At 54.5% G+C, this 27,296-nt stretch overlaps 2 protein-coding genes across 2 annotated transcripts; both read left to right on the top strand.

Annotated features, from left to right (window-relative positions):
- The first annotated feature begins 91 nt into the window (after positions 1–91).
- TEN1 (TEN1 subunit of CST complex) lies at positions 92–21,143 on the top strand. The gene is given in 6 exon segments (XM_062216605.1): positions 92–360; positions 4,424–4,471; positions 10,851–10,985; positions 12,660–12,817; positions 20,674–20,780; positions 20,783–21,143. Coding segments are annotated over 4 exon segments (642 nt in total). The 5' UTR covers positions 92–360; positions 4,424–4,471; positions 10,851–10,896; the 3' UTR covers positions 21,071–21,143.
- Positions 21,144–21,184: 41 nt separating this feature from the next.
- On the top strand, positions 21,185–27,265 carry CDK3 (cyclin dependent kinase 3). Its single transcript, XM_062216604.1, has 8 exons — positions 21,185–21,276; positions 21,762–21,887; positions 22,656–22,733; positions 22,811–22,931; positions 23,019–23,189; positions 23,268–23,369; positions 25,529–25,732; positions 26,380–27,265. The coding sequence occupies exons 2-8, from the start codon at positions 21,772–21,774 to the stop codon at positions 26,503–26,505; spliced, it is 918 nt and encodes a 305-aa protein (XP_062072588.1). The 5' UTR covers positions 21,185–21,276; positions 21,762–21,771; the 3' UTR covers positions 26,506–27,265.
- The last annotated feature ends 31 nt before the right edge of the window (positions 27,266–27,296 follow it).

The following is a 27,296-nucleotide window of genomic DNA, read 5'->3' as shown; positions in this document are numbered from 1 at the left end:
CCCTAAGAGCCGCTCCGGGACCGCGCGAGGCCCCGCCCCCACGCAGCGCCCCGCCCCGCCCCGCCCCGCCCCTTCTCCTTGGCCGCGGCCCCTCGGCGCGTGACTGGCGGAGGCGCGGGCGCGGGCGGCGCTCCCACAGCGCCCGCCGCAGGCCGCGGGGCCGAACAGTCCCCCGCTGCCGGTCAGGGGAGACCCCACTCCCACCCCGAGCGACCCCCTCGAGGGGGACACCAGCCCAGAAAGTCGAGAAATTGTCGAGGTGGGGGGGAGAGCGAAGCGCTTCCGGTACCCCGCCCCTCCCCGTCAGGTGATCACGCGAGACGGAAAGAGACCCTGAAGCCCCGGCGACGCCCGGAACAGGTTGGCGGGGAGACTTGGAAGGGGCGGGACAACGAGGCACAGGCGGGACTGCGCCTGCGCCCTGGGTCTTGCCCGCCTGCCACTTCCGGGCCCGAGCGCGGAGTCCTACCCGGAAGTGACGGGAGGGCGGCTTTGGGTCTAAGGGTGATGAGGGCGGGGAGTGGAGGGGAGTGTGTCCTAGGAGAATCCCAGATTCGGGGGAAAGGCCGGAGCCACAGTTGCGCCGGGGAGCAACTCCGGTTACCTTTTGTTAGGATAAGGGTGTCGGTGCCACACAGGGGCGTGGCCGCGGGGACCCGGGCGCGGGGTGGGGCCGAGCTGGCAGTGCCGCCCGCAGGCCGGTCTGGGACCCCGCGCTGGTTTGGTTTCGCTGTTACTGTCGTAGCGTTCTAGAATCTTGGGATGGGAGCATTTATAGGGGCAATAAGAGGGCGTCCCCCGCCCTCGGGCAGCCACCCACCGCCCGTGTTTTTAGTTCTAATTCCTAAAAAACACTGCCAGGTTGCTGACAGGCTGCTTCCTCGCGTTCGCTTCGGGTACCTTGTGGTTTCACGCCGCGATAATGCAAGCCCGGCGCGCCGCCTCGCTCCTCTGTCGTCTCCATAACTTACCCTGGTCATGTTAACGCACTTAATCCCTTGGCTTTATTTTATTTATTTTAGTAACAGAACTGTACTGGGAAAAGTGTAAACTGAGTGAGACGTCCTCCTCGGACATAAAACTCAAGGGTCCTTAAAAAAAAAAAATACTGCATTAATGCAATCATCTTAAAAAAAATACCAAGAAGGTCTACCAAATGACATAGAACCTTGAAGATCCGTTGTCTCGGGCTCCAGTGTACCGGGGCAAGCACTGTTGCTGAGGCTGTTTGAATACTCCCAGACCTCATAGGGGAGGGAGGAAGAGAATATGATATTCTTAGAATTGTATATATAAATCACCTTGGATCTGTTAAAAACTAATTAAAATTAAAATTTTAAAAATTAAAATAAAAATAGCTACAGAAGCCAGGGAAGAACTCCTAAGACACACGTGCAGGTATGTAAAAATAACCCACATTATTTAGCCTGCTTAGTGTGCATTGTGTTCATCTCAGAAATCGGCACTCGCGCTGTGGTGTGGAAGGTTAGGCCTCCTTTGGCAACACCATGATCCATGTGGGCTCTGGTTCGAGTCCCGGCTGCTCCACTTCCAACCCAGCTCCCTGCTGGTGCACCTGGGAAAGCAGTGGAAGATGGCCAAGTGTTTCAGCCCCTGCACCCGTGTGAGAGACCCAGGGGAGACTCCTGGCTTCTGACTGGCCCAGTTCTGGCCTTCGCTACCATTTGGGGAACGAAACAGCAGATAGAAGATCTCTCTTTCTGTCTTTCAAATCAATCAATCAATCTGGAAAAAAAAAAAAAAAGCTGGCGTTCCAAATGTAGCCAGCATAAGCTGTTGATAAGATAACGCTACCTGGCAATGCTTCATCTGTGTCATAGGTGAACCCAAGGGCAGAAATTGGAGCTTTGGTTCAAGGTAGATCTCCCAGTTTGAGGTTTAGATTAGGATTGGATAAGATTCCCAATGCCAGCTGGTAGAAAAACCAAAGCAAGAGAATTCAGAGAGAACTTTGTGGGTGAAGTGGCTGTTCGTGTTCCAACTGTTTGCCTGAGCTGGATGGTGGGGCAGAGTCGGACAGGGCTGTGTGAGTGGAGGTGGTGAGGGGTGCCTTTGGCTGTCAGCGTCCAGGCTGAGTGTGGGAGTAGATGGTGGTGGGTTTCTCTCCTCCATGACCTTCCATCCATCCGATAAATATTTAATAGTTCTCCAGACACCATGTTAGGCACAGGGGCGCAGTGAAGAATGAGTCCCTGGCCTCACGTAGCCGACAGTCCAGAGGGAGACATGGACAGGGTTTGAGTCTAAGGAGAAGCAAGTGTGCATGGGGCCAGCGCCTTGGCGCACTTGGTTAATCCTCTGCCTGTGACACTGGCATCCCATATGGGCACCGGTTCTAGTCCCAGTTGCTCCTCTTCCGGTCCAGCTCTCTGCTGTGGCCTGGGAAGGCAGTGGAGGATGGCCCAAGTGCTTGGGCCCCTGCACCCCATGGGAGACTGGGAAGAAACACCTGGCTCCTGGCTTCAGATTGGCGTAGCTCTGGCCGTTGCGGCCATTTGGGGGGTGAACCAACAGAGGGAAGACCTTTCTCTCTCTCTCTCTCTCTCTCAACTCTGACTGTCAAAAAAAAAAGGAATGGGTCGGCGCCGTGGCTCAACAGGCTAATCCTCCACCTTGCGGCACACAGGGTTCTAGTCCCGGTCGGGGCGCCGGATTCTGTCCCGGTTGCCCCTCTTCCAGGCCAGCTCTCTGCTGTGGCCAGGGAGTGCAGTGGAGGATGGCCCAAGTGCTTGGGCCCTGCACCCCATGGGAGACCAGGAGAAGCACCTGGCTCCTGGCTTCAGATCAGCGCGGTGCGCCGGCCGCAGCGCGCCTACCGCAGCGGCCATTGGAGGGTGAACCAACGGCAAAAAGGAAGACCTTTCTCTCTGTCTCTCTCTCTCACTGTCCACTCTGCCTGTCAAAAAAAAAAAAAAAAAAGGAATGACTCCTGGGTCTGAGCAGACGGGAGGTGGACGCTGTCGCATTGGAGATTGGAGGTTTTATTTAAAAGCACAGGACTTGGTTCTGGTTCAACATTTCCACCTGTGCCTGCTTCTTCTCCCTCCCAAGGACCCACCTAAATGGACAAAGAACAGGACAGGCAGGGATCCCCTTGGAAGCTGGGAAACAGGTGGAGCCCACAGGCTTAGCAGAACACAGGAAGCCACTCCCGCAAGTGCTGGGCCGTAAGATCAGAGATGCCTGTGTTGCTGTGGGAAAGGCAGGTGCTTAGGTTTGCAGGGCGAAGGGCTGAGCAGATGAGGGAGTTTGACTTGGGTGCCTTTTTTTATGCTCTCATGTTTCTTCCAGGTCAGACCCTGCAGCTACAATCAATTGATATGATATGATATGATATGATACAATACAACACAACACAACACAACACAACATATATATATTATTTGCACAGCAGAAAAAGACAGAGAGAGATCTTCCATCCTCTGGTTCACTCCCCAAATGCCTGAAACAGCCAGGACTGAACCAGGCCAAAGCCAGGCGCCCAGGATTCAGTCTGCGTCTCCCCCTGGGTGGCAGAGACCCAGGTACTTGGGCCGTCACCTGCTGCCTCCCAGGGGCCACATTCACAGGAAGCTGGGTCACAAGCAGTTCTGGGACCCAAACCCAGACACTCACAGTGGGACACCAGCATCCTGACACCCGGCCCTGCTGTGTTTTTGACAGCTTTTGCTCTTCCCATTTTTTTTCTTCCTCTCTTTTTGGAAATAATTTGTCAGGGTTTTGAAATGAATAGTTTTCTTAACTTTTCTCTAATTTTTTTCTATCTCTTCGGACTTTTCCATCTCTGTGTTGGGAGATCTTCTTGACATCTTCCCATTCTTAATTAATTTGTTTAACTCTTATTTTAAATGTCCAAAAGCATTTTTTTAAAGATTTATCTGTTTATTTGAAAGGCAGAGTTACAGAGAAACAAAGGGGGAGAGAGAGAGAGAGAGGGAGGTTGGTGTTCCATCCACTGTTTTACTCCCCTGATGGCCACAATAGTCGGAGCTTCTTCTGGATCTCCCATACAGGTGCAAGGGTCCAAGGACTTGGGCCAACTTCTACTGCTTTCCCAGGCCATGGCAGAGAACTGGATCAGAAGTGGAGCAGCCGGGACTAGAACCTGTGCCCATATGGGATGCTGGCACTGCAGGCAGCAGCTTTACCCACTATGCCACAGCGCCGGCCTCAAACATTTTTCATTCTAGTAATAAATATCCTATTCCTGGAATACTTACTGTATTTTATGAAGCAAAATGTTGCTGATCCTAAAATAAAAAATACAAGTAAGTAAGATCTTTAAATGGTTGTGACTTTATCCTCCAACACTCTGTAATTGTGCTATACTGAGGTTTAAATAGAATATGCTTGGATGAAAACCTGGAGTTGGTGAGTTTTGCCTTTTTTTTTTTTTTTTCAGACATACACAAAAATTGAAAGAATAGGGGCCCGCATTGTGGCAAAGTGGGTAAGTTGCTGCCTGTGACTCCCGTATACCATATGAGCCACCAGTTTGATTTCTGGCTGCTCTACTTCCAATCCAGCTCCCTGCTATGGTCTGGGAAAGCAGCAGAAGACGGCCCAAGTGCTTGGGCCCCTGCACCCACGTGGGAGACCTGGATGGAGCTTCTGGCTCCTGCCTTCAGCCTGGCCCAGCCCTGGCCATTCTGGCCAACAGATGGAAGATATGTTTCACTGTTTGTCTCTGCTCTCCATCTCTCTGTCTCTCTCATTCTGCCTTTCAAATGAATAAATGTCTTTTTATTTTATATTTTTAAAAGATTTATTTATTTATTTGAAAGAGTTACATAGAGAAAGAAGGAGAGGCAGAGAGAGAGAGAGAGAGAGAGAGGTCCTCCATTCACTGGTTCACTCCCCAGTTGGCTGCAACGGGTGGAGCTGCTCTGATCCGAACCCAGGAGCCAGGAGCTTCTTCCTGGTCTCCCACACAGGTGCAGGGGCCCAAAGACTTGGGCCATCTTCTACTGCTTTCCCAGGCCACGGCAGAGAGCTGGATCAGAAGTGGAGCAGCTGGGTCTTGACCTGGAGCCCATTTGGATGCTGGCAATTCAAGTGGCAGCTTAACCTGTTATGTCACAGCACCGGCCCCAATAAATGTCTTCTTTTTTAAAAAAGCAAACAAACTATTAATTTCAAGCATACATACACAAGAATTGCGGGGGCGGGGGCCTGCACACCGACACCCTGTATGGGCACCAGTTCATGTCCCAGCTGCTCCACCTCCAATCCAGCTTCCTGCTAGTGTACCTGGGAAGGCAGTGGAGGATGGCCCAAGTGCTTGGGCCTCTGCACCCACGTGGGAGACCCAGATGGTGTTCTGGGCTCCTGACTTTGGCCTGGCCTAGCTCTAGCTGAACAGCCATTTGGGGAGTGAACCATTGGATGGAATAGCTCTCTCTCTCTCTCTCTCTCTCTCTCTCTCTCTCTCTGCCTTTCAAATAAATAAATAAATCTTAAAACAAACAAAAAGGAATTACAAGAATAGAAAGCCGAATGGGCAGGCACCGCGGCTCACTAGGTTAATGCGGCACCTGCACACCGGGTTCTAGTCCCAGTTGGGGCGCCGGATTCTGTCCCGGCTGCTCCTCTTCCAGGCCAGCTCTCTGCTGTGGCCCGGGAGTGCAGTGGAGGATGGCCCAAGTGCTTGGGCCCTGCACCAGCATGGGAGACCAGGAGAAGCACCTGGCTCCTGGCTTCAGATCAGCGAGATGCGCCGGCCGCAGCGGCCATTGGAGGGTGAACCAACGGCAAAGGAAGACCTTTCTCTCTGTCTCTCTCTGTGTCTCACTGTCCACTCTGCCTGTCAAAAAGAAGGAAAAAAAAAAAAAAGGAGAAGGCTGAATGGAGAGACCTTTCACCCACATTCCGTAGTTTGGCCACAATTGCTTTATCTTCCCCTGCCAGCCAACTCTGCTTGCTTTCTCCCCAGACCATTGGAGAAGACATTGCAGAAATCCTACTTCAGTGTGTTCTCCCGAAAGCAAACACACTTCCCAGGACAATTACCAATTGAGGAAAGTTAACGGTTATCTAATACTATTACCTAGTGTACAGTCTTTTTTTCCCCGGTTTTGCAATTATTTACCAGTTTCCTTTATCAGCATTTTTTCTCCCAGTCCAGGACCCAGGGCAGGGTCAGGAGTCCCTTGTGGTTCTGTTAGTGTCCCAGGGCTGTCCCAGGAAAGTGCCACCATCTGGGGCGGCGAGAACTCTGAGATGCAACAGCGCTGGTTCCTCCTGTTCCAGGCTTTGTGGGGGCCTTGTGGGCAGTCCTGGGCGTGCCTTGGCTTGTGTCCGTGTCCTGCTGTCTGCCTTCGTCATCACGCCCGGTGCGCATGTCTGTTTCAGGGTCCAGATGTCCCCTTCTGCAGGACACTGGTCGTGCTGGATTAGAGCCCACCAGGGGACGTCCTGCTCACTTGGCCTCCGTAAAGTCCCTGTCTCCAGTCGGTCACATTCTCAGTGCTAGGAGTCGGGGGTGCAGTGCAGCCCCATGTCTGTCAGCATCTTCCAGCTGGGGCAGTTTCTTTGTCTTCTGTGATGTTGACCCAAAGTACATGAGCCAGTTGGCTTCTTTTTTTTTTTTTTTTTTTTTTTTTGGCAGGCAGAGTGGACAGTGAGAGAGAAAGACAGAGAGACAAAGAGAAAGGTCTTCCTTTGCCGTTGGTTCACCCTCCAATGGCCGCTGCCGCTGGCGCATCGCGCTGAAGCCAGGGGCTTCTGGTCTCCCATGGGTGCAGGGCCCAAGCACTTGGGCCATCCTCCACTGCACTCCCGGGCCACAGCAGAGAGCTGGCCTGGAAGAGGGGCAACCGGGATAGAATCCAGCGCCCCAACCGGGACTAGAACCTGGTGTGCCGGCGCCATAAGGCGGAGGATTAGCCTGTTAAGCCGCGGCGCCGGCCAGTTGGCTTCTAAAAGGCCCTCAATTCACATTTGTGTGGCGTTGCTTCACGATCAGAGGACGCATTTTTGGCGGGAATACCGTGGGAGTGATGCACGCTTCTCGGAACATCGTATCCGGGTGGCGCTAGGTTTGCTGAGTTTCTGGTTTCACGTTTCCTGGGAGCCCTCTGTGAAGTGGGTCTTTTTTTTTTTTTTTTTAAGATTTTATTTATTTATTTGAGAGGTAGAGTTACAGAGAGAGGGAGAGACAGAGAGAAAGGTCTTCCATCTGCTGGTTCACTCCCCAGATGGTCACAACAGCCAGAGCTGGGCCTCTCTGGAGCCAGGAGCCCGAAGCTTCTTCCAGGTCTCTCACATGGGTGCAGGGGCCCGAGCACTTGGGCCATCCTCTGCTGCTTTCCCAGACCATACAGAGAGCTGGCTCGGAAGTGGAGCAGCCGGGACTCGAACTGGTGCCCATATGGGATGCCGCTACTGCAGGCGGCGGCTTTACCTGCTATGCCACAGCACCGGCCCCAATGATTTGTTCTTAAATCCTTGTTTACTCTGTTCATTGCAAAACTTTTAAAAGCACAGTAAAATAACCCTTTTATTTGATTATTGTAGAATTCATTTAGTTGAGATTACGTTTAAAATTTTCAATAATCCTCGTGTGATAAGAGTCTATTGAGGTCATAGTTCAAAATGTGGTATAGCTTGAATTTTAGTGTTATAAAGGTTCATTGTGCAAGATAAGTTAACAAAGGTAATTTTTAAAAAACAATTAATGAAGTTAAATTTCACAAAAGTGTATACTCCCTGAAGACTTGATCCTGCTTTGTGTTAATTTTAAAAATAAACATAAATTTAGTGACATATGTACTAAAGCTTAGTATATAATAGATCTGGCACTTGAGAGGGACGACATTACTTTTACAAAGATTCTAAAGGAGTGGACACTTAGCTCAGCGGTTAAGACAGCTGCATCTCAGAGTGCCTGGGTTCGATGCCCTGCTCTGGCTCCTGACTCCAGCGTCCTGCTAACACAGACCCTGGGAGACAGGGGGACAGCTCAAGTGATTGGGTTCTTACGTCCATGTAGGAGACACAGATTGAGCTCCCGCCTCCCAGCATTGATCCCACCTTTGGTCTTGGTCCATTTCCAGCCCGGCATGGTCACCGTGGCATTTGGAGAGTAACCAGCAGATGGGAGTTGTCTCTCTCTGTCTGTCTCGTATCAAATACATATGTAAGTAAATACTTTAAAGATTCTGAAGTTTAAGCTTTTAAAAATACATATGTATTTTAAAGATTTATTTAAGCAGAATCACAGAGAGAAAGAGACAGAGACAGAAAGAGATCTTCCATCCACTGGTTTGCTCCCCAAAAGCTTGTAACACCCAGGGCTGGGCCAGGCCAGAGCCAGGAGCCAGGAGCCAGGAGCTTCTTCCGGGTCTCCTATATGGGTACAGGGGCCCAAGCACTTGAGCCATCTTCTGCCACCTTCCCAGGAGATGGACCAGAAGTGGGGAACTTGGGACGTGAACTGGTGCCCATATGGGATGCTGGTGTTGCAGGTGGTGGCTCAACCTGCTAGCCTACAATGCCAGCCCCAATATATATTTTTTATATGTTTGAAAGGTAGACAAAGAGAGACAGAGACAGACAGAGGGCTTCCATCCATTAGTTTAATTCTTAGATGCCTGCAGCAGCCACCCCTGGGCCAGACCTAAACCAAGAGTGGGGAACTGAGTCTGGACCCTCCCTGTGGGTGGCAGGCATCGACACTTGAAGTGTGACCTGCGGCCTCCCCGGTGTGCACTGGCAGGAAGCTGGGTGGTGAGCAGAGGCAGGACTCCAGCCCAGGCACTGATCCTGGGTGCAGGCATCCCAAGCAGTGTCCTCGCCACTGTGCCACCTGCCTGCCAACATCTCTGCCCCACTGGGTGGACCGATCCTTCTGATCGCAAACAAGAACCACCACACTTGTTTTTCCTTTTCTGATTTCTTGGTTGGCTTTGTTTTTTGCTTCTCCGTCCTGCCAGAGGTGGTTAGGGGGCTGTCTCATTTCTGGTGACAGACCATGCTGCTCCCTGGCCAGAGCTGTGCATAACATCTGCTCTCTGAGAGGCAGCTGAGCCTTGGCCAAACCAATTCTCGGCAAAACTGTCTTGAAATGACGGTGCTGTCTCAGGATCTCCTCATCAGAGCGAGAACCCCCTGTGCGAGCCTCTCAGCTGTATTAAACCGTGTCATCTGGTTTCTGCAGGGGCCTGGGGTGACATAATTACCACCATCTTAGTTTATGCCTGTACTTCCTGTCCTATGAGAAAACTGTTGGTTACTAGTCAGGACTCCTTGATCATTGAATAAAAATTATTCCTGAATCCACACCTCTCCACGTCTTCAGCATCCCCTATCCAAAATGCTTGGAACCAGAAATGTTTCAGATATCATTTTTTTATTATTTTGGAAAATTTGCATACGCATAATGACATAGCTTGAGGATCAGACTCCAGTCTAACACAAAATTCTTTATCTTTCATGTGCACCTTGTACACATAGCCTGAAGGTAATTTTTGCAATATTTTTAGTGCATTTTTTTTTTTAAATTTATTGGACAGGTAGAGTTACAGTGAGAGAGAGAGACAGAGAGAAAGGTCTTCTTTCTGTTGGTTCACTCCCCAAATGGCCACCATGGCCGGAGCTACGCTGATCCGAAGCCAGGAGCCAGGAGCTTCTTTCCTGGTCTCCCACGCAGGTGCAGGCGCCCAAGCACTTGGGTCATCCTCCACTGCCCTCCCGGGCCACAGCAGAGAGCTGGACTGGAAGAGGAGAAACCAGGACCAGAACCCAGTGCCCATATGGGATGCCAGCACCACAGGCCGAGGATTAACCTAGTGTGCCACCGCGCCGGCCCCAAGTGCATCTGTTTTTTTGCTTTAAATTTTTCTTACTTCATTTTTTATTTATTGCAAAGACATACAGAAACCTTCCACCTGCTGGTTCACTCCCTGAATGCCTGCGACAGGGGGGCTGAGCCAGTCTAACGCCGGGATCCAGGACCTCTATCCAGGTCTTCCCCTCGGGTGGCAGGGACCCAACTACTGGAGCCGTTACCACGGAGCCCTGCCTGACGCGTGAGACGGGAGCGGGAACAGCACGTCTCCATGTGATTTCTGGAATTGTTCTGTTTGTTGATATGTGAACATATAACATGAAAAACTGTTTGGGGACCGGCGTTGTGGTGTAGTGGGTTAAACCGCTATCTGCAGTGCTGGTATCTCATGGGCATCAGTTCAAGACCCAGCTGCGCCACTTCCAATCCAACTCCCTGCACCTGGGAAAGCAGCAGAAGATGGCCCAAGTGCTTGGGCCCCTGCATGTGGGAGACCCGGATGGAGTTCCTAGCTCCTGGCTTCTGCCTGGCCCAGCCCTGGCCATTGGTCATTTGGGAAGTGAACCTGTGGATGGAAGATCTGTCTGTCTGTCTGTCTCTCTCTGTAACTTTGCCTTTCAAATAAATAAATAAATATTTTAAAAATTAGATAAAAGTACTCCAACAGTATTTTTCACTTGGTGTTGCTATGTGAGGGCAAACTGTTGAAATCTTTACTTAATATATACTAAACTGATCTTCTGTATATAAAGAAAATTGAAAATGAATCTTGATGTGAACGGAAGGGGAGAGGGAGTGGGAAAGGGGAGGGTTGCGGGTGGGAGGGAAGTTATAGGGGGGGAGGAAGCCATTGTAATCCATAAGCTGTACTTTGGATATTTATATTCATTAAATAAAAGTTTTTAAAAAATTAAATAAAAGTGAAATCACACTTGAAAAAAATTTTAAAACTTTTTCATTTTAAGCCCCTGGAACTGGTCTTCAGGTGCTGCTGGCCCATGAATTGACTGATCTCTGTCTTGTTTTCTGCTTGGTTTATCAGGAATCTTCCAGAACTCATCCCAGCAGTCTGGTCACAGGAGCTGGCAATGCTGCCCAAACCTGGTGTCTATTACTTCCCCTGGGAGGTCAGCACCAGCCACCTCCCTGAGGGCAGTGCACTGAGGACCTTCGGCAGGTGAGACTTGGTTTTTTTTTTTGACAGGCAGAGTGGACGGTGAGAGAGAGAGACAGAGAGAAAGGTCTTCCTTTGCCGTTGGTTCACCCTCCAATGGCCGCCGCGACTGGCGTGCTGCGGCCGGCGCACTGCACTGATCCGAAGCCAGGAGCCAGGTGCTTCTCCTGGTCTCCCATGGGGTGCTGGGCCCAAGCACTTGGGCCATCCTCCACTGCACTCCCTGGCCACAGCAGAGAGCTGGCCTGGAAGAGGGGCAACCGGGACAGGATCGGTGCCCCGACCGGGACTAGAACCCGGTGTGCCGGCGCTGCAATGCGGAGGATTAGCCTAGTGAGCCGCAGCGCCGGCGAGACTTGTTTTTTCACACATGGGGGGATGTTAAATGACACTCCCCCAAAAAAAACAGTTAAAATAATTATTACAATTTTGTCTGATTCAAAGAAAATGCTAAAAAAACTATTCATTGTAAAAAATGTCGACAATCTACACAGATAAAAAAATTTTTGGCAGACATGGATGTAATTTAGTGGGAAAAGTTCAACAAATGGTGCTGGCACTGCTGGATTTTTGGAGAGAGAAAAAATACCTTGATCCCTACCTCACTGGGGCAAAGACAGGCAAGCTAAAGCTGAGATGTGTAGAGGTAGGCGGGTGTGTGTGTGTGTGTGTGTGTCCTAGTGTAGAAGTGGGGGGGGGGAGTGTCCTAACAGCTTTGAGGTAGGCAAGGATTTCTTTTTATTTTTTTAAAGAGATATATTTATTTTAAAGGCGGAGTTACAGAGAGAGAGAGAGATCTTCCATCTGCTGGCTCACTCCCCAAATGGCTGCAATGGCCAGGACCGGGCTGAGCCAAGCCAGGAGCCAGGAACTCCACACAGGTCTCCCATGTGGGTGGCAGGGACCCAGATACCACTGCTCTCTCAGGTGTGTTAGGAGGGAGCTGCATCCAAAGTGGAGTAGCTGGGACTCAAACCAGCACTCGAGGGATGCCAGTGTCGCAAGCTTTGCCTTAACCCGCTGCACCACAGAAAACCCAGGCAGGGATTTCTTAGGTGGGACACAGAAAGCAAAAACCATTAAAAAAAAAAAAAATTATCTATCAACAAAATTAAAAGCTCTGTTCATCAAAAGGTATCACTGAGAAAATTAAAGGCAGGGCAAAGAAAATTAAAAGGTAATTCCTCCCTAGTCTGCAGTGTAGACTAAAATTTTTTTTTCTTATTTGTTGTTATTATTTTTTTTCTCTCTCTCTCTCTGATTAGCGTAGGGCCAAATATGGATTTATTTGCCTCCCAAAACCATTTTTATAAATTTTTATTTTTTTGAAACTTATTTACATTTCATTTGAAAGGTAGGGAGACAGAGTGAGACTCTCCATCCGCCAGCTCACCTGCTACATACCTGCCTTACCTGGAGTTGGGCCAGGAGCCCTGAACTCCATCCAGGTCTCAGGTGGGTGGCAGGGACCCTCACCACTGTGCCAGGATGGCCCCTAGCAGTGAGCTGGAATCGGAAGTGGAGCTGGGTCTCGAACCCAGGGACTGCAGTATGGGATGTGGGAGTCGCAGGTGGAGCCTTCACCCCTGCACCAGGCACCCAGCCCTCCTCAAAGCTTTTGAACTTGGTGGCAGTTCGGAGTGTGGCTGGAAACCGCTCGGCCTTCTCTGTGCCCAGGTTGTCCGCCTACAGGATGGCCGAGTCCAGGGTGACGCTGACGGCTCTGCACGAGTCCCAGCAGCACGAGGTTCTGGTCTGCACCAGGCTGGTGGAGCCCTTCCACGCCCAGGTGGGCTCCCTGTACGTCGTGCTTGGGGAACTCGAGCACCAGGCAGGTAAGCACCCTGGCCGCCGAGCTGGGCGGTCGTCTGAGGGACCCGGTGGGCAACGGGCCTGGCTCATGACCCAGGGCTGCCTCTCTGAGGTTCACCTGCTTCCAGGTCAGGGCCTCTTGGGAAGCAGCCACCACTGCGCTCAGAGTGGACCCGCCAGGTAGCAGTCAGAGAGGGACGGTGCACAGTCTCCCCCACGGGGAAGAGAGAGCAAGGAACCCACAGCACGCCCAGGCCTGCGGAGGGTTGGCTTGGAGGTTTGTGAATCTGCCTACCAGCTGCCTGTGATCGAGGCTTAGGATTGCCATTTCACAGATGAGAAAACCAAGGCTCAGAGAGTGGGGGGGGTAACAGGCCACTATAACCCTACCCAGAAATCACCACTGTTAGTAATTTGCTCTGTTACCTTTCTCTACTTTATCGTTACATTTCTATTTCATTTTCTTTCTTTTTTAAAGACGTATTTTATTTACTTGAAAAGCAGAGTGACAGTGAAAAGCAGAGACAGGGAGAGAGATCTTCTAACTGCAAGTTCACTTTCCAAATGGCTGTCACAGCCAGGGCTGGGCCAGGCTGAAGCCAGGAGCCAGGAACTTGATCCTGGTCTCCCCACAGGGATGGCAGGGACTCAGAAATCTGGGCTGTCTTCCACCGCTTTCTCAGGCATGTTAGCAGGGAGCTGGATTGGAAATGGAGCAGCCAGGACTTGAACTCACACGCCATGTGGGATGCTGGTGTCACAGGCAGTGGCTTAACCCACTGCGCCACAATGCTGACCTCTGGTTTCCCTTCACACAGCTGATCTCATACTGTATGCTGTATCTGGTTATTTTGGGTTAACATTATTATTATAAACATTTCCTCACGTGTAATATTTTTGTAGGTCTAACATTTAGCAGCTTTATAATATTTTATAAACTCAGTGCATATCCAAACTTGCTCAAGCGTTAGACATTTGATTGCTTCTGTTATTTGCTATTAGACATATTGTACATTTATTGGTTATATTATGATAGGGGCCAGCACTGTGGTGCAGCAGGCGAGGCATCCCATATGTGTGCCGGTTACAGTCCCGGCTGCTCCACTAAGGTCCAGCTCCCAATTAATGCGCCTGGGAAGGCAGTGGAAGGTGGCAGAAGAGGGTCAAGTGTTTGGGCCCCTGCCACCCACGAGAGACCCGGATGAAGCTCCAGGCTCCTGAGCCCAGTCCTGGCCATTGTGGCCATCTGGGGAGTGAACCAGCAGATAGAAGATTCTCTCTCTCTCTGTCTCTCTTCTCTATGTAGTGCTGACTTTCAAATAAACGAATAAATTAACTTAGAAAAAAAATTATATATATTCAGTCAGGAGAACATTTTGTACACACCAAAAATGGTGCTGTACAAATGCTACTGACATAAAAAAAAGTATACAAAATATGTGCAGGATTAAAACCAGTTCTCAAACACTTGTGTGTGTGTGTGTGTGTGCAAACTGTTGAAATCTTTACTTAGTGTAGAGTTGGTCTCCTGTGTGCAGAGTTAATTGAACATGAATCCTAATGGAGAATGGGGCTGGCAAGGAGAGAGGGAGGAGGAGGCAGGTGGGAGTGTGGGTGGGAGGGCAGGTATGGTGGGAAAAATAACTATTCCTAAAGTTGTACTTAGGAAATTTTTATTCCTTAAAAAATAAATTTAAAAAAATCTATAAAAAATAAACAAAATATGAGCAGGAAAAAGCAGCTGGCAAACCCGTGCGTGTCATGGGATACCTGGTGAGCCCTCAGATAGCCCATGCGTGTCGCGGGAAACCCGGTGAGCCCTCAGCCGTGCGTGTCGTGCGATACGCGGTGAGCCCTCAGCCCATGGGTGTCGTGGGATGCGCGGTGAGCCCTCGGTCAGCCCGTGCGTGTCATGGGATACGCAGTGAGCCTATGGTCAGCCCGCGCGTGTCATGGGATACGCGGTGAGCCTATGGTCAGCCCGCGCGTGTCGTGGGATGCGCGGTGAGCCCTCGGCCAGCCCGCGCATGTCATGGGATACACGGTGAGCCTATGGTCAGCTCGCGCGTGTCATGGGATACGCGGTGAGCCTATGGTCAGCCCGCGTGTGTCATGGGATGTGCGGTGAGCCCTCGGCCAGCCCGCGGGTGGCGTGGGATGCGTGGTGAGCCCTTGGCCAGCCCGCGCGTGTTGTGGGATGCGCGGTGAGCCCTCGGCCAGCCCGCGCGTGTCGTGGGATGCGCAGTGAGCCCTCGGCCAGCCCGCGCGTGTCGTGGGATGCACGGTGAGCCCTCGGCCAGCCCGCGCGTGTCGTGGGATGCTCGGTGAGCCCTCGGCCAGCCCGCGCGTGTCGTGGGATGCTCGGTGAGCCCTCGGCGTCAGTAGGTTCTGCACCGCAGCTTCATCCAGCCATGCAACAAACACACTCACATTTGGAAAAAGAAAAACCGTGTCTGTATGGAAGGTATACACACCAGTTCTGGTCATTGTTCCCTAAACAGCGTGATAAACAACAGTTATGTAGCCTTCACGCCCTGGGAGGTGTTACAAGTAATGTAGAGATGATTTGGAACTGAGGTGTGAACACCACATCACTTTATATAAAGGACTCGGACCCGGGTATCCACAGCAGGCCCTGAAGCCAGTCCCCCGCCAATACCCAGATGTTAGACGTACGTGAAAGCTGAGAGATTATTTACCAACATACTCCTAGTAGTTGTTTCTGGGTGGTGGGATTCTTTTTTTTTTTTTTTTTTTGACAGGCAGAGTGGACAGTGAGAGAGAGAGACAGAGAGAAAGGTCTTCCTTTTGCCGTTGGTTCACCCTCCAATGGCCGCCGCGGCTGGCGTGCTGCAGCCGGCGCACCGCACTGATCCGATGGCAGGAGCCAGGTGCTTCCTCCTGGTCTCCCATGTGGGTGCTGGGCCCAAGGATTTGGGCCATTCTCCACTGCACTCCCGGGCCACAGCAGAGAGCTGGCCTGGAAGAGGGGCAACCGGGACAGAATCCGGCGCCCCGACCGGACTAGAACCCAGTGTGCTGGCGCCGCAAGGTGGAGGATTAGCCTAGTGAGCCGCGGCGCCGGCCGGTGGGATTCTTTATACTTAGCATTTTACATTAAAGAGACCTTGTGTCATGCCTGGGAGGATTAAAAAAGTAACCGGCCAGCGCTGTGGTGTAGCGGGTAAAGCTGCCATCTGCATTGCCAGCATCTCGTGTGGGCACCAGTTCGATTCCCAGCTGCTCCATTTCTGATCCAGCTCTCTGCTGTAGCTTGGGAAAGCAGTAGAAGATGGCCCAAGTGCTTGGGCCCCTGCACCTGCATGGGGAACTTGGGTGAAGCTCCAGGTTCCTGGCTTCAGATCAGCCCAGCTCCAGCCACTGGGGACATTTGGGGAGTGAACTAGAGGATGAAACACTTCTCTCTGTTTCTCCGCCCCTGCCTCTCTGTACCTCTACCTTTCAAATAAATAAATCTTAAAACACAAAACAACGACGACAAAAAGTAACAACAATGAGAACCCTGTGGTTAGCATTCTTATCCACTAACCTCGTCTGCTCCTGGTGCTGTTTCCTAAGGAATTCTGGGTAAAGCATTCCTGCTTTCGTCTCTTCTGAAGGTCCCAGGAGATTTCTTTCTTTTTTTTTTTTTTTTTAAGATTTTATTTATTTATTTATTTGAGAGGTAGAGTTACAGAGAGAGAAAGAGAAAAAGTCTTCCGTCTGCTGGTTCACTGCCCAAATGCCCACAACAGCCGGAGCTGGGCCGATCCGAAGCCAGGAGCCAGGAGCTTCCTCCAGGTCTCCCATGAGGGTGCAGGGGCCCAAGGACCTGGGCGATCTTCTACTGCTTTCCCAGGCCATAGCAGAGAGCTGGATCGGAAGAGGAGCAGCTGGGTCACAAACTGGCGCCCGTGTGGAGTGCTGGCACTGCAGGCCGCGGCTCAGCCCACTGTGGCACGGCGCCCGGGCAGGAGGGGCCTCTGCATAAGCACAGCCCTAAGGCATCTCCCACCGCCCCACCTGCAGGGGGTCCCCCTGCCTGGGATCTGGAACTTGGAGACCCTTATGCAAATACAGGGAGGGTGCAGCTCAGGTGGAGCAGCCAGCCAGGCAGTGGCAGGTCCAGAGTGGATGTTTACCTTACTGGCCAGAAGCCAAACGGGAGAGGAAAAAAAAAAAAAAAAACCTTTGTAAATATAACCTTCATTGTTAAAATGTCCCATTTTACACAAAAGCAGAGTAATAGACTGAATCTCTGTGCGCCCATCATTCAGGCTCAGCAGCGACCCGCATCCTCCGGTTGGGTGGGTTTCACCACTACCCACACTGACTTGCTTTTACTATCTAAAAATGTTTGTGGATTTGTTTGAGAGACAGAGCTCTTAGCTGCTGGTTCACTCCCCAGGTGGCCACGACAGTTGGGGCCAAAACCAAGAGCCAGGTACCAGGTGCTCAGTCCAGCTGTCCTACGTGGGTTACTCGGACCATAGCTGCTGCTACACAGCGTGCACGTAGCAGGAAACGAGCTGGAGCCAGATTTCAGACCTAGGCACCTTAACTGTTGTATTTTAAAGCAAATCTAAGACATCCTTTTATTTTCCCTACAAATACCTCCTATCTTCTGGAAGCTACAGCAGCTGAGGTTGGGCCAGGCCAGAGCCGGAATGCCAGGAACTCCACCCTGGTCTCCCACATGTGTGGCAGGGACCCCAGGACACCAGCTGTCACCAGGGTTCACGTTAGCAAGAAGCTGGGATGAGAAAGGGAGCTGGGACTCGAACCCAGACACCCCCGAGTGGGCTCAGATGTCCCAAGCGCTGGCCTAACTGCTGCGCCAGACGCCTGCCATGGCGGGACAGTTCTTGAGAGAGGAGTCACTCGGGAGAAAGGGTTAAATGTGAGGGCCACCTGGATCCAGGCTGCTAAGCCGATTCGGTAAGATGGATGGAACAGGAGCTCCACGGCCACTGGTCCCTAAAACAGTACAAACCGGGGGGCACTCCCAGGCCGTGTGCCTCCAGGTGACGCAGGAGCGTCTGGACTCTGCCCAGAGCCCTCTTCGGCCCCTGACCAGTCAAGGCCGGGTGGAAGCAGCCTCTGAACACAGCCGGCTGCTTCTCATTCTTTGCATCGTAACCTGTTCTCTTTTTATTTTCCCCCTTTAAGATAAGTTTTTCTCTTGATCCTGAGTCATCCGTGTTCATCAATCCACAGCTGGCTCAGGGAATTAAACAACAACAAAAAAAATGATAAGGGGTGAGGGGCAGCACGTGGTGCCCTGACCTTTGACCAGGACAGAGGACGCCAGGTGGCGGCTTTAATCAGGCCTCCGTGGACCAGGTCCCAAGTCCTGAGGGGCACAAAGCTCACTCCCACGTGGATCTTGCCCTGGCCCAGGCTGGCAGTTCCCAGGACGCCTTCTGAAACGTTCGCAAGCTAAGGAGACCAAAAAGGAGAAGAGATGCCAGCCGCGGGGCGGAGCTCCTGCCAGGCCACAGGGCCTCCCCCGCCCCCGCCGTGCCTGGACTGCAGCAGGTGGCTGCCCGTGAGAGCGTGCCCATTTCCTGTTCCCTGGCACCTCAAGGGCCCTGTCTCTCCGTGCCTCCTGGACTAAGCTGCTGCTTTCTCTGGGACCTCGCTGCCACCCGGCTTTGCCCCAGTGCAGCTCCTACCACCTGGCACCCGTTCAGGTCCTCAAACCACACACCCCGCAGAGCCCAGAGGTGGGGCCCAGCTCCTGCCTGCTCCTCAGGCTCCCCGGCTTCCTGCTCCTCAGGCTCCCCGGCTTCCTGGTGCCCATCCCTCCCTTCCACCCTCACCTCTGCCCCACTGCTGCCTCCCACACCCACAGCCGCACCTTGATCTGGTCTTTCCAGGCCCCCCCCCCCCCCCGTGCTGGAACTCTCCCTGCTCTTCTCCTCGCTCCCCCCACTCGTTCTTTGACCCCTCGGGACCTGAACCTGCGACTCTGTTCGAACGCTTTCCTGTGATCTTTCTGTCCTCGTTTCAGTCAGTTTTTCTTTTCTTTTTCCTTCCTTTTTTTTTTAATATATAGATTTTTTTTTTTTTTTTAATTTGAGAGGCAGTTATAGAAAGGGAGAGAGAGAGGGGTCTTCCATCTGCTGGTTCACTCCCCAAATGGCCACAACAGCCAGAGCTGGCCCAGGCCGAAGCCAGGAGCCCAGAATTCCATCTGGGTCTCCCACGTGGGTGCAGGGGCCCCAGCACTTGGGCCGTCTTCTGCTGTTGCCCAGGCGCATTAGCAGGGAGCTGGATCATAAGTGGAGCAGCTGGGACTGGAACCGGTGCTCCTGTGGGATGCCAGCGTCTCAGGGGGAGGCCTAATCCCCTGTGCCACAGCACCGGCCCCCTGGTACCCAGTCTCCTCCCCTCCTGGTCGGACCGTTGGGTGCCGAAGACCCTAAAGCTCTGTGGCTTCGCGGCTTTGAGCTCACTGGGCCCCTCCACGCTGCCCCACAACCCCTCTGTGTCCTGCTCAGCCCCTCACAGGCACTCACCTGCCACAGACCCCTCACTTCTTCCCCTGTTCCTCTCCGCCTTTCTCTCACCTCTTACATCCGGCGCACACTGAGCCGCGGGCAGCAGTCCCCACCCGCCTCAGCCCCTTCCCTCCCCTCAGAGAGGAAGTGGGGTCCCTTCCCCCTAAAGGGACACCCGCCACCTGTCACCGCGGGTTCTTCCCTCTCTGTGTAGAGGGCACACGGGCCTCTCTGTGAAGGGAATTTCCTGCCAGCCCCCTCCCCCCCTTAATCCTAGTCCTCCCCCTCCCCCACCGCGTTCTTGTCATTCCTGCTGCGCCTGGCCTTCCCCCAGGGCCCTGTCTGCCCGACCATTTCTTAAAGCTCCAATCCAGATGATTCCGCACAGTAAAACCCCACGGGAGGGTTCCCCCAGCTGCCAGCTAACTGCCAGGCAGAAAACCCTCCCCTGGGTGGGTCCACCCGGCTATGTCGTCCTGTTGTCCTGAACCCCTGCGGCTGCTCCGGGAAGACTCTCAGGGCCGCAGGTGGCGATGAGCTGCACAGCACCGTAGGATGGACCTGTGCAGACACCCAGCGGCTGAGGCCTGGGTGATGAGATCCAACAGTCTACACACATCAGTGGATCCAGATACTGACTCCCTTGTAAGCCACACAGAGCCCGGAGCTGGGCAGACCACGTGGCACATGGGCAACCTCGTATTTCTTCCAGCGGTGGCCCGTGTCGGCGGCTGGATTCTAGACGGCCCGGAAGCCCTGATTTCTGCCCCTGGGCGTGTTAAGTCCATACGTGGCCTAGGGTGGGGGGAGGGGGGAGGCTGCACCTAACCAGAGCGTCACTATCTCAGAGGGCATCAGAAGATGGGACTTTGTCCCGAAACAGCCGGGCAAACCCCAGATGTCTTTGTGTTCGGTGCCACCTGGACTGACGGAGCCCCCCTGTGTCCGGTCCCCACTGCGTCTGCCGGAAGTCCCTGAGCCCTGTCTTAGGGCGGCTGATGTCCCTGTGAGGACAAACTCGCTGGGGCCCAGTCCCTTGCATCTCTCCTAAGGGACCCTTCCCTCAGCACACGTGGAGCTAGGGTGGGCTTGAGACCCCTCCTCTGCCCATATTTGGACCTCAGGAGGGGCTCAGGTGGCATAGGCAGGGAGTAGGAGGAACATTGTCCGGGCACCTCTTCCTGGGGAAGCAGTGTTCCAGCTGCCCACCCCCCCGAGTTCCGATTCGTGCCTGCAGCACACGGGTGCACAGGTCTGAGCCAGCACCCATAGGCCGTCGTTGCCCCTGCTCCCAGCTGTGAAAACTTCGCAGCGGGCAAGCCAAGGGCAGCAGCCAGAACGTGTGCCCGCAGTGCCGTGCCCTTTGTGTCTTTCAGACGGCGGTGCCGTGGTGAAGGCCCGGGTGCTGACCTGTGTGGAGGGCCTGAATCTGCCTTTGCTGGAACAAGCCATCCGGGAGCAGAGGGCCTACCTGCAGGAGAGGCTCAGCGGCCCCTAGGCGCTAGCAGCCCTGCCCAGGGAACCGCACACACCCCCGCTCCCGAGGCCAGGCCCCTGGAGCCGCTGGAGCCGCTGGAGCCGCTGGAGCCCCTGGTGCCACTGTGCCTGCAGCCTCTGCCTGGATCCAGAGTAGATGAACCAACCCCCCAGCCCTTCCCTCTGATTTGGGATTGCCCCAGGAATAAGAGCCCGGAGAACAGACGTCAAGGTCTGAGCCCCCCACTCACCAGCCCAGAGACTGCAGGAGACCAAACTCTGGGGTCCTGGGTCTGAGACGGATGTGGGGGCCTTGGAGAGTTCCAGAAACTTCTTGTGAATAAAGGCCCAGCCAGTGGGCGTGACCTGGTGAAGCGTGTGTGGTGCAGTCCCGGCAGGGCCCTGGAGGGGGCGCCGTGGAGCAGGCAGCACTCCTGACTGAAGCTGCAGCCCGCTCTGGACTGGGGATCTGAGGAGAAAGCGCTGGGGGCCCAGGGGCTGAGGTAGGGGGCCGAGGAAGCAGGGGGGCCACCCGTCAGGGTTCCGCCCTCACAGGAGGCTGCACCTCTCCAAACAGGCTGGGCCTAGGCCTTGGGCCCTGACCCTGTGGCCGCAGGCGGGCCTGTGGCTTCAGAAGCCCCTCCTGACTCTACCTCTGCCCCCAATGGCCCTTGTCCCCTGGACGGCCCTTCCAGGCAGCCTTGGGCCTGGCTGGGCAGAGGCAGAGCCTCCCGCAGAAGTTTGGGCCCTCCTGCATTCCGTAGCCAGCCTCTGGGCTTGAGGCCTAGGGGTCCGGGCTGGGCTGGGCAGGGGGCAGCCCCCAGACCCGAGCCAGACTCCCAGGCAGGATGGGCTGGGGGCGGGAAGGGTGGGGAGCTGGGCAGCCTGAGCGGGGGCCGGGCAGGGCGATGCCTGGAGGCTGGAGGGAGACAGCAGGGGCGCTGGGCGTGGGGCGCCAACGGCGGGGCGCCGTGTCTTTCCCGGGCAGCTCTGCGGACATGGATGTGTTCCAGAAGGTGGAGAAGATCGGAGAGGGCACCTACGGGGTGGTGTACAAGGCCAGGAACAAGGAGACGGGCCAGCTCGTGGCTCTGAAGAAGATCAGGCTGGACTTGTGAGTTCTGGGCGGCCGAGGCACGAGCCCCGTCCACTCCCTCATCCCAGGCCCTGTCCTGGTCCTGCCGGGCGCAGCCCGACTCCCTGCCCGGCGGCCCTGCTCGGTGGAGACTGCTCGGGAAAGGCCTGGAGATGGGATCGAAACATACATTTTTTTTGGGCGGAAAATTTTTTAAAAATTATACACTCGAGTCCTCAAGACAGCTTACAGAAAGGGCGTATTATGAAAAACGCCATGTATAGATTTCAAAAAATTGTGAACCAAAATAGAAATTTATTTTTAAGATTTAATTTGTTTATTTGAAAGGCAAAATTAGAGAGAGAGAGAGAACCATTTGCTGACTCACTCCATAGATGGCCGCCATGGTCAGGGCTGTGCCAGGCTTCAGCCAGGAGCCAGGAGCTTCCTCTGGGCCTCCCACACGGGTACAGGGGTCCAAGCACTTGGGCCATCCTCTACTGCTTTCCCAGGCGCTTTAGCAGGGAGCTGGATTGGAAATGAAGCACCAGGGACTTGAACCGGCCCCCATAGTGGATGCCAACACCTCAGGCGGAGGCTTAACCCCTTAGACCACCATGCCAGCTCCAAGGTTTCTCTTTTAATTCCGTTTCCATGAACTCTTGGAAGTGTCCTGGTGTGTGCCAGGGAGCACAGGTCCCCGTCGTGGGTGACAGGCCACCTGCACGGGCATGAGGGACATGGAGTAAGTCCGCTGGGCCAAGCAGCCCCGGCCTCCACCCCATCGCTGGGCCCTCTTCCCTGCAGGGAGACCGAAGGGGTCCCCAGCACCGCCATCAGGGAGATCTCCCTGCTGAAGGAGCTGAAGCACCCCAACATTGTCAGGTGAGCTGCGGAGGGCGGCGGGGAGGCCGGCGCGGGGAAGGCTGTGCCCTGACCCCTGACCGGCCCCTCGCGTCCAGGCTCTTGGACGTGGTGCACAACGAGAAGAAGCTGTACCTGGTGTTTGAGTTCCTCAGCCAGGACCTGAAGAAGTACATGGACTCCACCCCCGCCTCCGAGCTCCCCTTGCACCTAGTCAAGGTAGTGGGAGGAGCCGGGCGACACTGCCCCGCCCCTACCCCCCCACCCGGGCCCTCCGCCCCCTCACTGCTGGTGCTCTCCCTGCAGAGCTACCTCTTCCAGCTGCTGCAGGGCGTGAATTTCTGCCACTCGCACCGGGTTATCCACAGGGACCTGAAGCCCCAGAACCTGCTCATCAGCGAGCTGGGCGCCATCAAGCTGGCGGACTTCGGCCTGGCCCGGGCCTTCGGGGTGCCCCTGCGCACCTACACCCACGAGGTATTGCAGGGCACGGGGGTGAGGGGGCTGGCCCGCGGAGGCCGCCCCGCACGGAGCTGTTTCCTCGTCCTCACACAGGTGGTGACCCTGTGGTACCGGGCCCCCGAGATCCTCTTGGGCTGCAAGTTCTACTCGACGGCTGTGGACGTCTGGAGCGTTGGTTGCATCTTCGCGGAGATGGTAGAGAGAGGCAGGCCCGGGGCGGGGTCCTGCTCGTGGGCGGGCAGGGGCTCGCTGATTGTCTGTTAGGGGTGGGTGCGGGGTGTTGGGGACCGGCTGCTGGACTAAGAAAGCCGGCCTTATTCCGGAAAGCTGTCCTGAAGGGCCCTCTCTGGTTGCTTAACTGGTACAGGTTGAACTTCCCTTTTAGGAAACGCTTGGGCCCGGATATGCTTCTCATGTTGGATTTTTTCAGATTGTGAAATATTTGAGGACAGAACCTAAGTGAACATGAAATTCATTTATATAGCCTGAAGATAATTTTATACAATATTTGTAATGTTTGTTCATTGATTTTCTTCTCGAAAAGCAGAGTGACAGAGAGAGAGCGAGCGATCTTCTCTCCATCTGCTGGTTCCCAGATGCCAGCAAAACCCCGGGCTGAGCCAAGCCACGAGCGGGAGCCCGGAACCCCACCCAGGTCCCCCACCCCCACGTGGGTGGCTGCCGTCACCCGCTGCCTCCCCGAACCTGTGCTCTGATACAGGACACGGGCGTCCGAGCGGGGTCTTACCCCTTGTGCCAAAGCATTTTCACTGCACCTGCATTCCGACCGTGACCCGTCGTGGGGGGTGGACTTTCTCCCCTTGGGACATCTGTCAGCACTCAGAAAGTTTGGGATTTGGGGGCTTTTCTTTTCTTTTTTTAAGATTTTATTTATTTATTTAAGTGGCAGAGTCACAGAGAGAGAGAGAGAGACAGAGAGAAAAGTCTTCCATCTCCTGGTTCACTCCCCAATGGCTGCAGCAGCCGGAGCTGAGCCAATCAGGAGCCACGAGGCTTTTTCTGGGTCTTCTGCATGGGTGCAGGGGCCCAAGGACTGGGGCCATCTTCCACTGCTTTCCCAGGCTGCAGCAGGGAGCCGGATCAGAAGTGGAGCAGGGGCTGGCCCTGTGGCATAGCAGGCTGAGCCTCCCTCTGTGGCACTGGTATATCACGTGGGCACCAGTTTGAGTCCTGGCTGCTCCACTTCCCATCCAGCTCTCTTCTATGGCCTGGGAAAGCAGAGAAGATGGCCCAAGTCCTTGGGTCCCTGCACCCCGTGGGAGACCTGGATAAAACTCCTGGCTCCTGGCTCCTGGCTTCGGATCCTGGCTCAGCTCTGTCTGGCCATTGCAGCCATTTGGGAGTGAACCAGCGAATGGAAGACCTCTCTCTCTCTCTCTCTCTCTCTCTCTCTCTCTCTGCTTTCCTCTATCTGCATCTCTACCTCACAAACAAATAAATAAAAATCTTAAAAAAAAAAAAAAAAGGAAGTGGAGCCGCCAGGACTTGAACCAGCACCCATATGGGATGCTGGCACTGCAGGTGGTGGCTTTCCCACTACATCACAGTGCCAGCCTTTTTATTTTTTAAATTTTTTAAATTTTTATTTTTTTTGACAGGCAGAGTGGACAGTGAGAGAGACAGAAAGGTCTTCCTTTTGCCGTTGGTTCACCCTCCAATGGCTGCCGCGGTTGGCGCACTGCGGCCGGCGCAGCACTGATCCGAAGGCAGGAGCCAGGTGCTTCTCCTGGTCTCCCATGGGGTGCAGGGCCCAAGGACTTGGGTCATCCTCCACTGCACTCCCTGGCCACAGCAGAGAGCTGGCCTGGAAGAGGGGCAACCGGGACAGAATTTGGCGTCCCAACCAGGACTAGAACCTGGTGTGCTGGCGCCGCAAGTCAGAGGATTAGCCTAGTGAGCCGCGGCGCCAGCCACCCTTTTTCTTTTTTTTTTTTTTTTTTTAAGATTTATTTATATATTTGAAAATCAGAGTTACAGAGAAAGAAAGAGATCTTCCACCCTCTGGTTCACTCCCCAAGTGGCTGCAATAGCCGGAGCTAAGCCAGAACAAAGCCAAGAGCCAGGAGCTTCATCCAGGCCTCCCCCTGGGTGGCAGGGGCCCAAGCACTTGGGCCATCTTCCACTGCTTTTTCCCAGGCCATTAGCAGGGAGCTGGGTCGGAAGTGGAACAGCCGGGCCATGCACCCTGAACCAGTGCTTATATGGGAGGCCGGTGTTGCAGGCGGCGGCCTGACCAGGAATTTGGAGCAGCTCTGACTTCAGACGTCTGGATTAGCAATGCCCAGTCTGTATTGGATTCTGATCGCGACATGGTCTCTTCTGCTCCATTCCAGGTGACACGCAGGGCCCTGTTCCCCGGTGACTCGGAGATTGACCAGCTCTTCCGTATCTTTCGCACTCTGGGGACACCCAGTGAAGCCACGTGGCCAGGAGTCACCCAGCTGCCCGATTACAAAGGCAGCTTCCCCAAGTGGACCAGGAAGGGGCTAGAGGAGATCGTGCCCGACCTGGAGCCAGAGGGCAAGGACCTGCTCGTGGTAGGTACAGGGGGGCAGGAGACGTCCCCTTCGTCAGCCGGCTTCTTGTGTAACCCCAGCTCATCCCGAGCCCCAGTGGCCTCTTTCCTCACCTTGGTCATAGCTGGCTGCCCCTGTGTAGAGTTCGACCTGATAAGCCCAGTGTTCATCTTCCCTTTTGTTTATTTATTTTTTTTAAGATTTACTTATCTGAAAAAACAGAGTGACAGAGAGATTTCCCATTTGCTGGTTCACTGCCCAAATGGTCACAATGGCCAGGGCTGGGCCAGGCCAAAGCTAGGAGCCAGGAACCCCACCCTGGTCTCCCATGTGGGTGGCAGAAGCCCAAGCACATAGGCCATCCTCTGCCGCCTTCCCAGGCACATTAGCAGGGAGCAGCCCACCCCTCCCTGCCCCACTGCAGGGAAGTGCCCTGGACAGGAGGGACATCTGTGTGTCCTGGCCACAGGGGGGCTGCCTCCGCTCCAGTTACCTGCAGGGTGACTCGGGGACGCCAGAACTCGGCCTCTCCCCCAGACTCCAGAAGGCGCACAGTGCTGGGCTTGAGGGTGTCAGCTTCGGGGCATGGGGGGCCGGGAGGGGAGTTCTCCTCCCACCCCCGGCCCCGGCCATCCCCAGGCCCCACCTGTCCCCTCCCTCCTCTCCAGCAACTCCTGCAGTACGACCCGAGCCAGAGGATCTCCGCCAAGGCCGCCCTGGCCCACCCATACTTCTCGCCTGCCGAGCCCTCCCCGGCACCCCCCGAGTGCGTGCTGGAGCGGTTCTGCCGCTGAGGGTCCCCGTCTGAGGCGAAGGCGGGCTCTCAGGCATTGGCGTCATCTGAGGGCCGAGTTTGGGTTGGTCCCGCCAGCAGGGACCCACGCTCCGGGATTGTTCACTGGGTTTGATGTTGCTGTTCCCAAAAAGACACAGGTGCTTCACGTAGGAGGGGGTTGGTTGGAGATCCAGCCCCTAGCACCGGAAGAACAGGTGCCAAGGTGGGAGTGGGAAGCCTGTGGCAGCTGTGGACAGCGCTCCTGGGGCCCTGCCTGCAGCGGCGCAGCCAGGCCGAGGGAAGGGTGCCCCCTGCTGGTCTTTTTGGATTTAACAAGTTTTGGGGAAGTTGCGTTCCAGTTAAGAGTTCCAAGTTAAATAAGGGGGCGAGGGATTGTTGTCAGCGGCTGTCACCTCACCCAAGACCTGCTGCTGTTGGTTTGCCTGTGTTGACCACTGAATAAACATGAGATTGGCTGCTTCTGTCCACAACGTGGCTTAGTGACGCGGAGGAGACTGGCACTGGGCTGGAGGCCCGAATGAGAGAGTGGGGAGAGGAGGAGGGGGTGCCCCTGCGTCCCAGTCCTGGGAGAACGCCCCGCTCCCCCCACACCCCAGGCAGGCGCCCTGGGGACGTCCACTCCCGGCGCTGTCCCTGTGCCCAACCTCAGATTCCTGCAGGAGCAGACAGGCATGCCACAGGGAGAAATCTTTTATTGGAAGCACTGGGTAGGGAAAAATCGGAGCTGCTAGTTTCCTGGGCTGGGGATGGACCTGGCACTGAGGCGAGGGGCGGGAGCCCACCACCACC

This window comes from Lepus europaeus, chromosome 18 (genome assembly GCF_033115175.1).
Source record: "Lepus europaeus isolate LE1 chromosome 18, mLepTim1.pri, whole genome shotgun sequence".
Taxonomy (NCBI): domain Eukaryota; kingdom Metazoa; phylum Chordata; class Mammalia; order Lagomorpha; family Leporidae; genus Lepus; species Lepus europaeus.
The sequence above is the reverse complement of the archived record's forward strand: the minus strand, read 5'-3'. Positions and strand labels throughout refer to the sequence as shown.

Bases quoted from the DNA above. Each gene is read 5' to 3' on its own strand.
- CDK3 (XM_062216604.1), top strand. From the start codon at position 21,772: ATGGATGTGTTCCAGAAGGTGGAGAAGATCGGAGAGGGCACCTACGGG. The intron at 23,190-23,267 runs GTATTGCAGGGC...GTCCTCACACAG, and splicing joins TGCGCACCTACACCCACGAG to GTGGTGACCCTGTGGTACCG. The intron at 23,370-25,528 runs GTAGAGAGAGGC...GCTCCATTCCAG, and splicing joins GTTGCATCTTCGCGGAGATG to GTGACACGCAGGGCCCTGTT.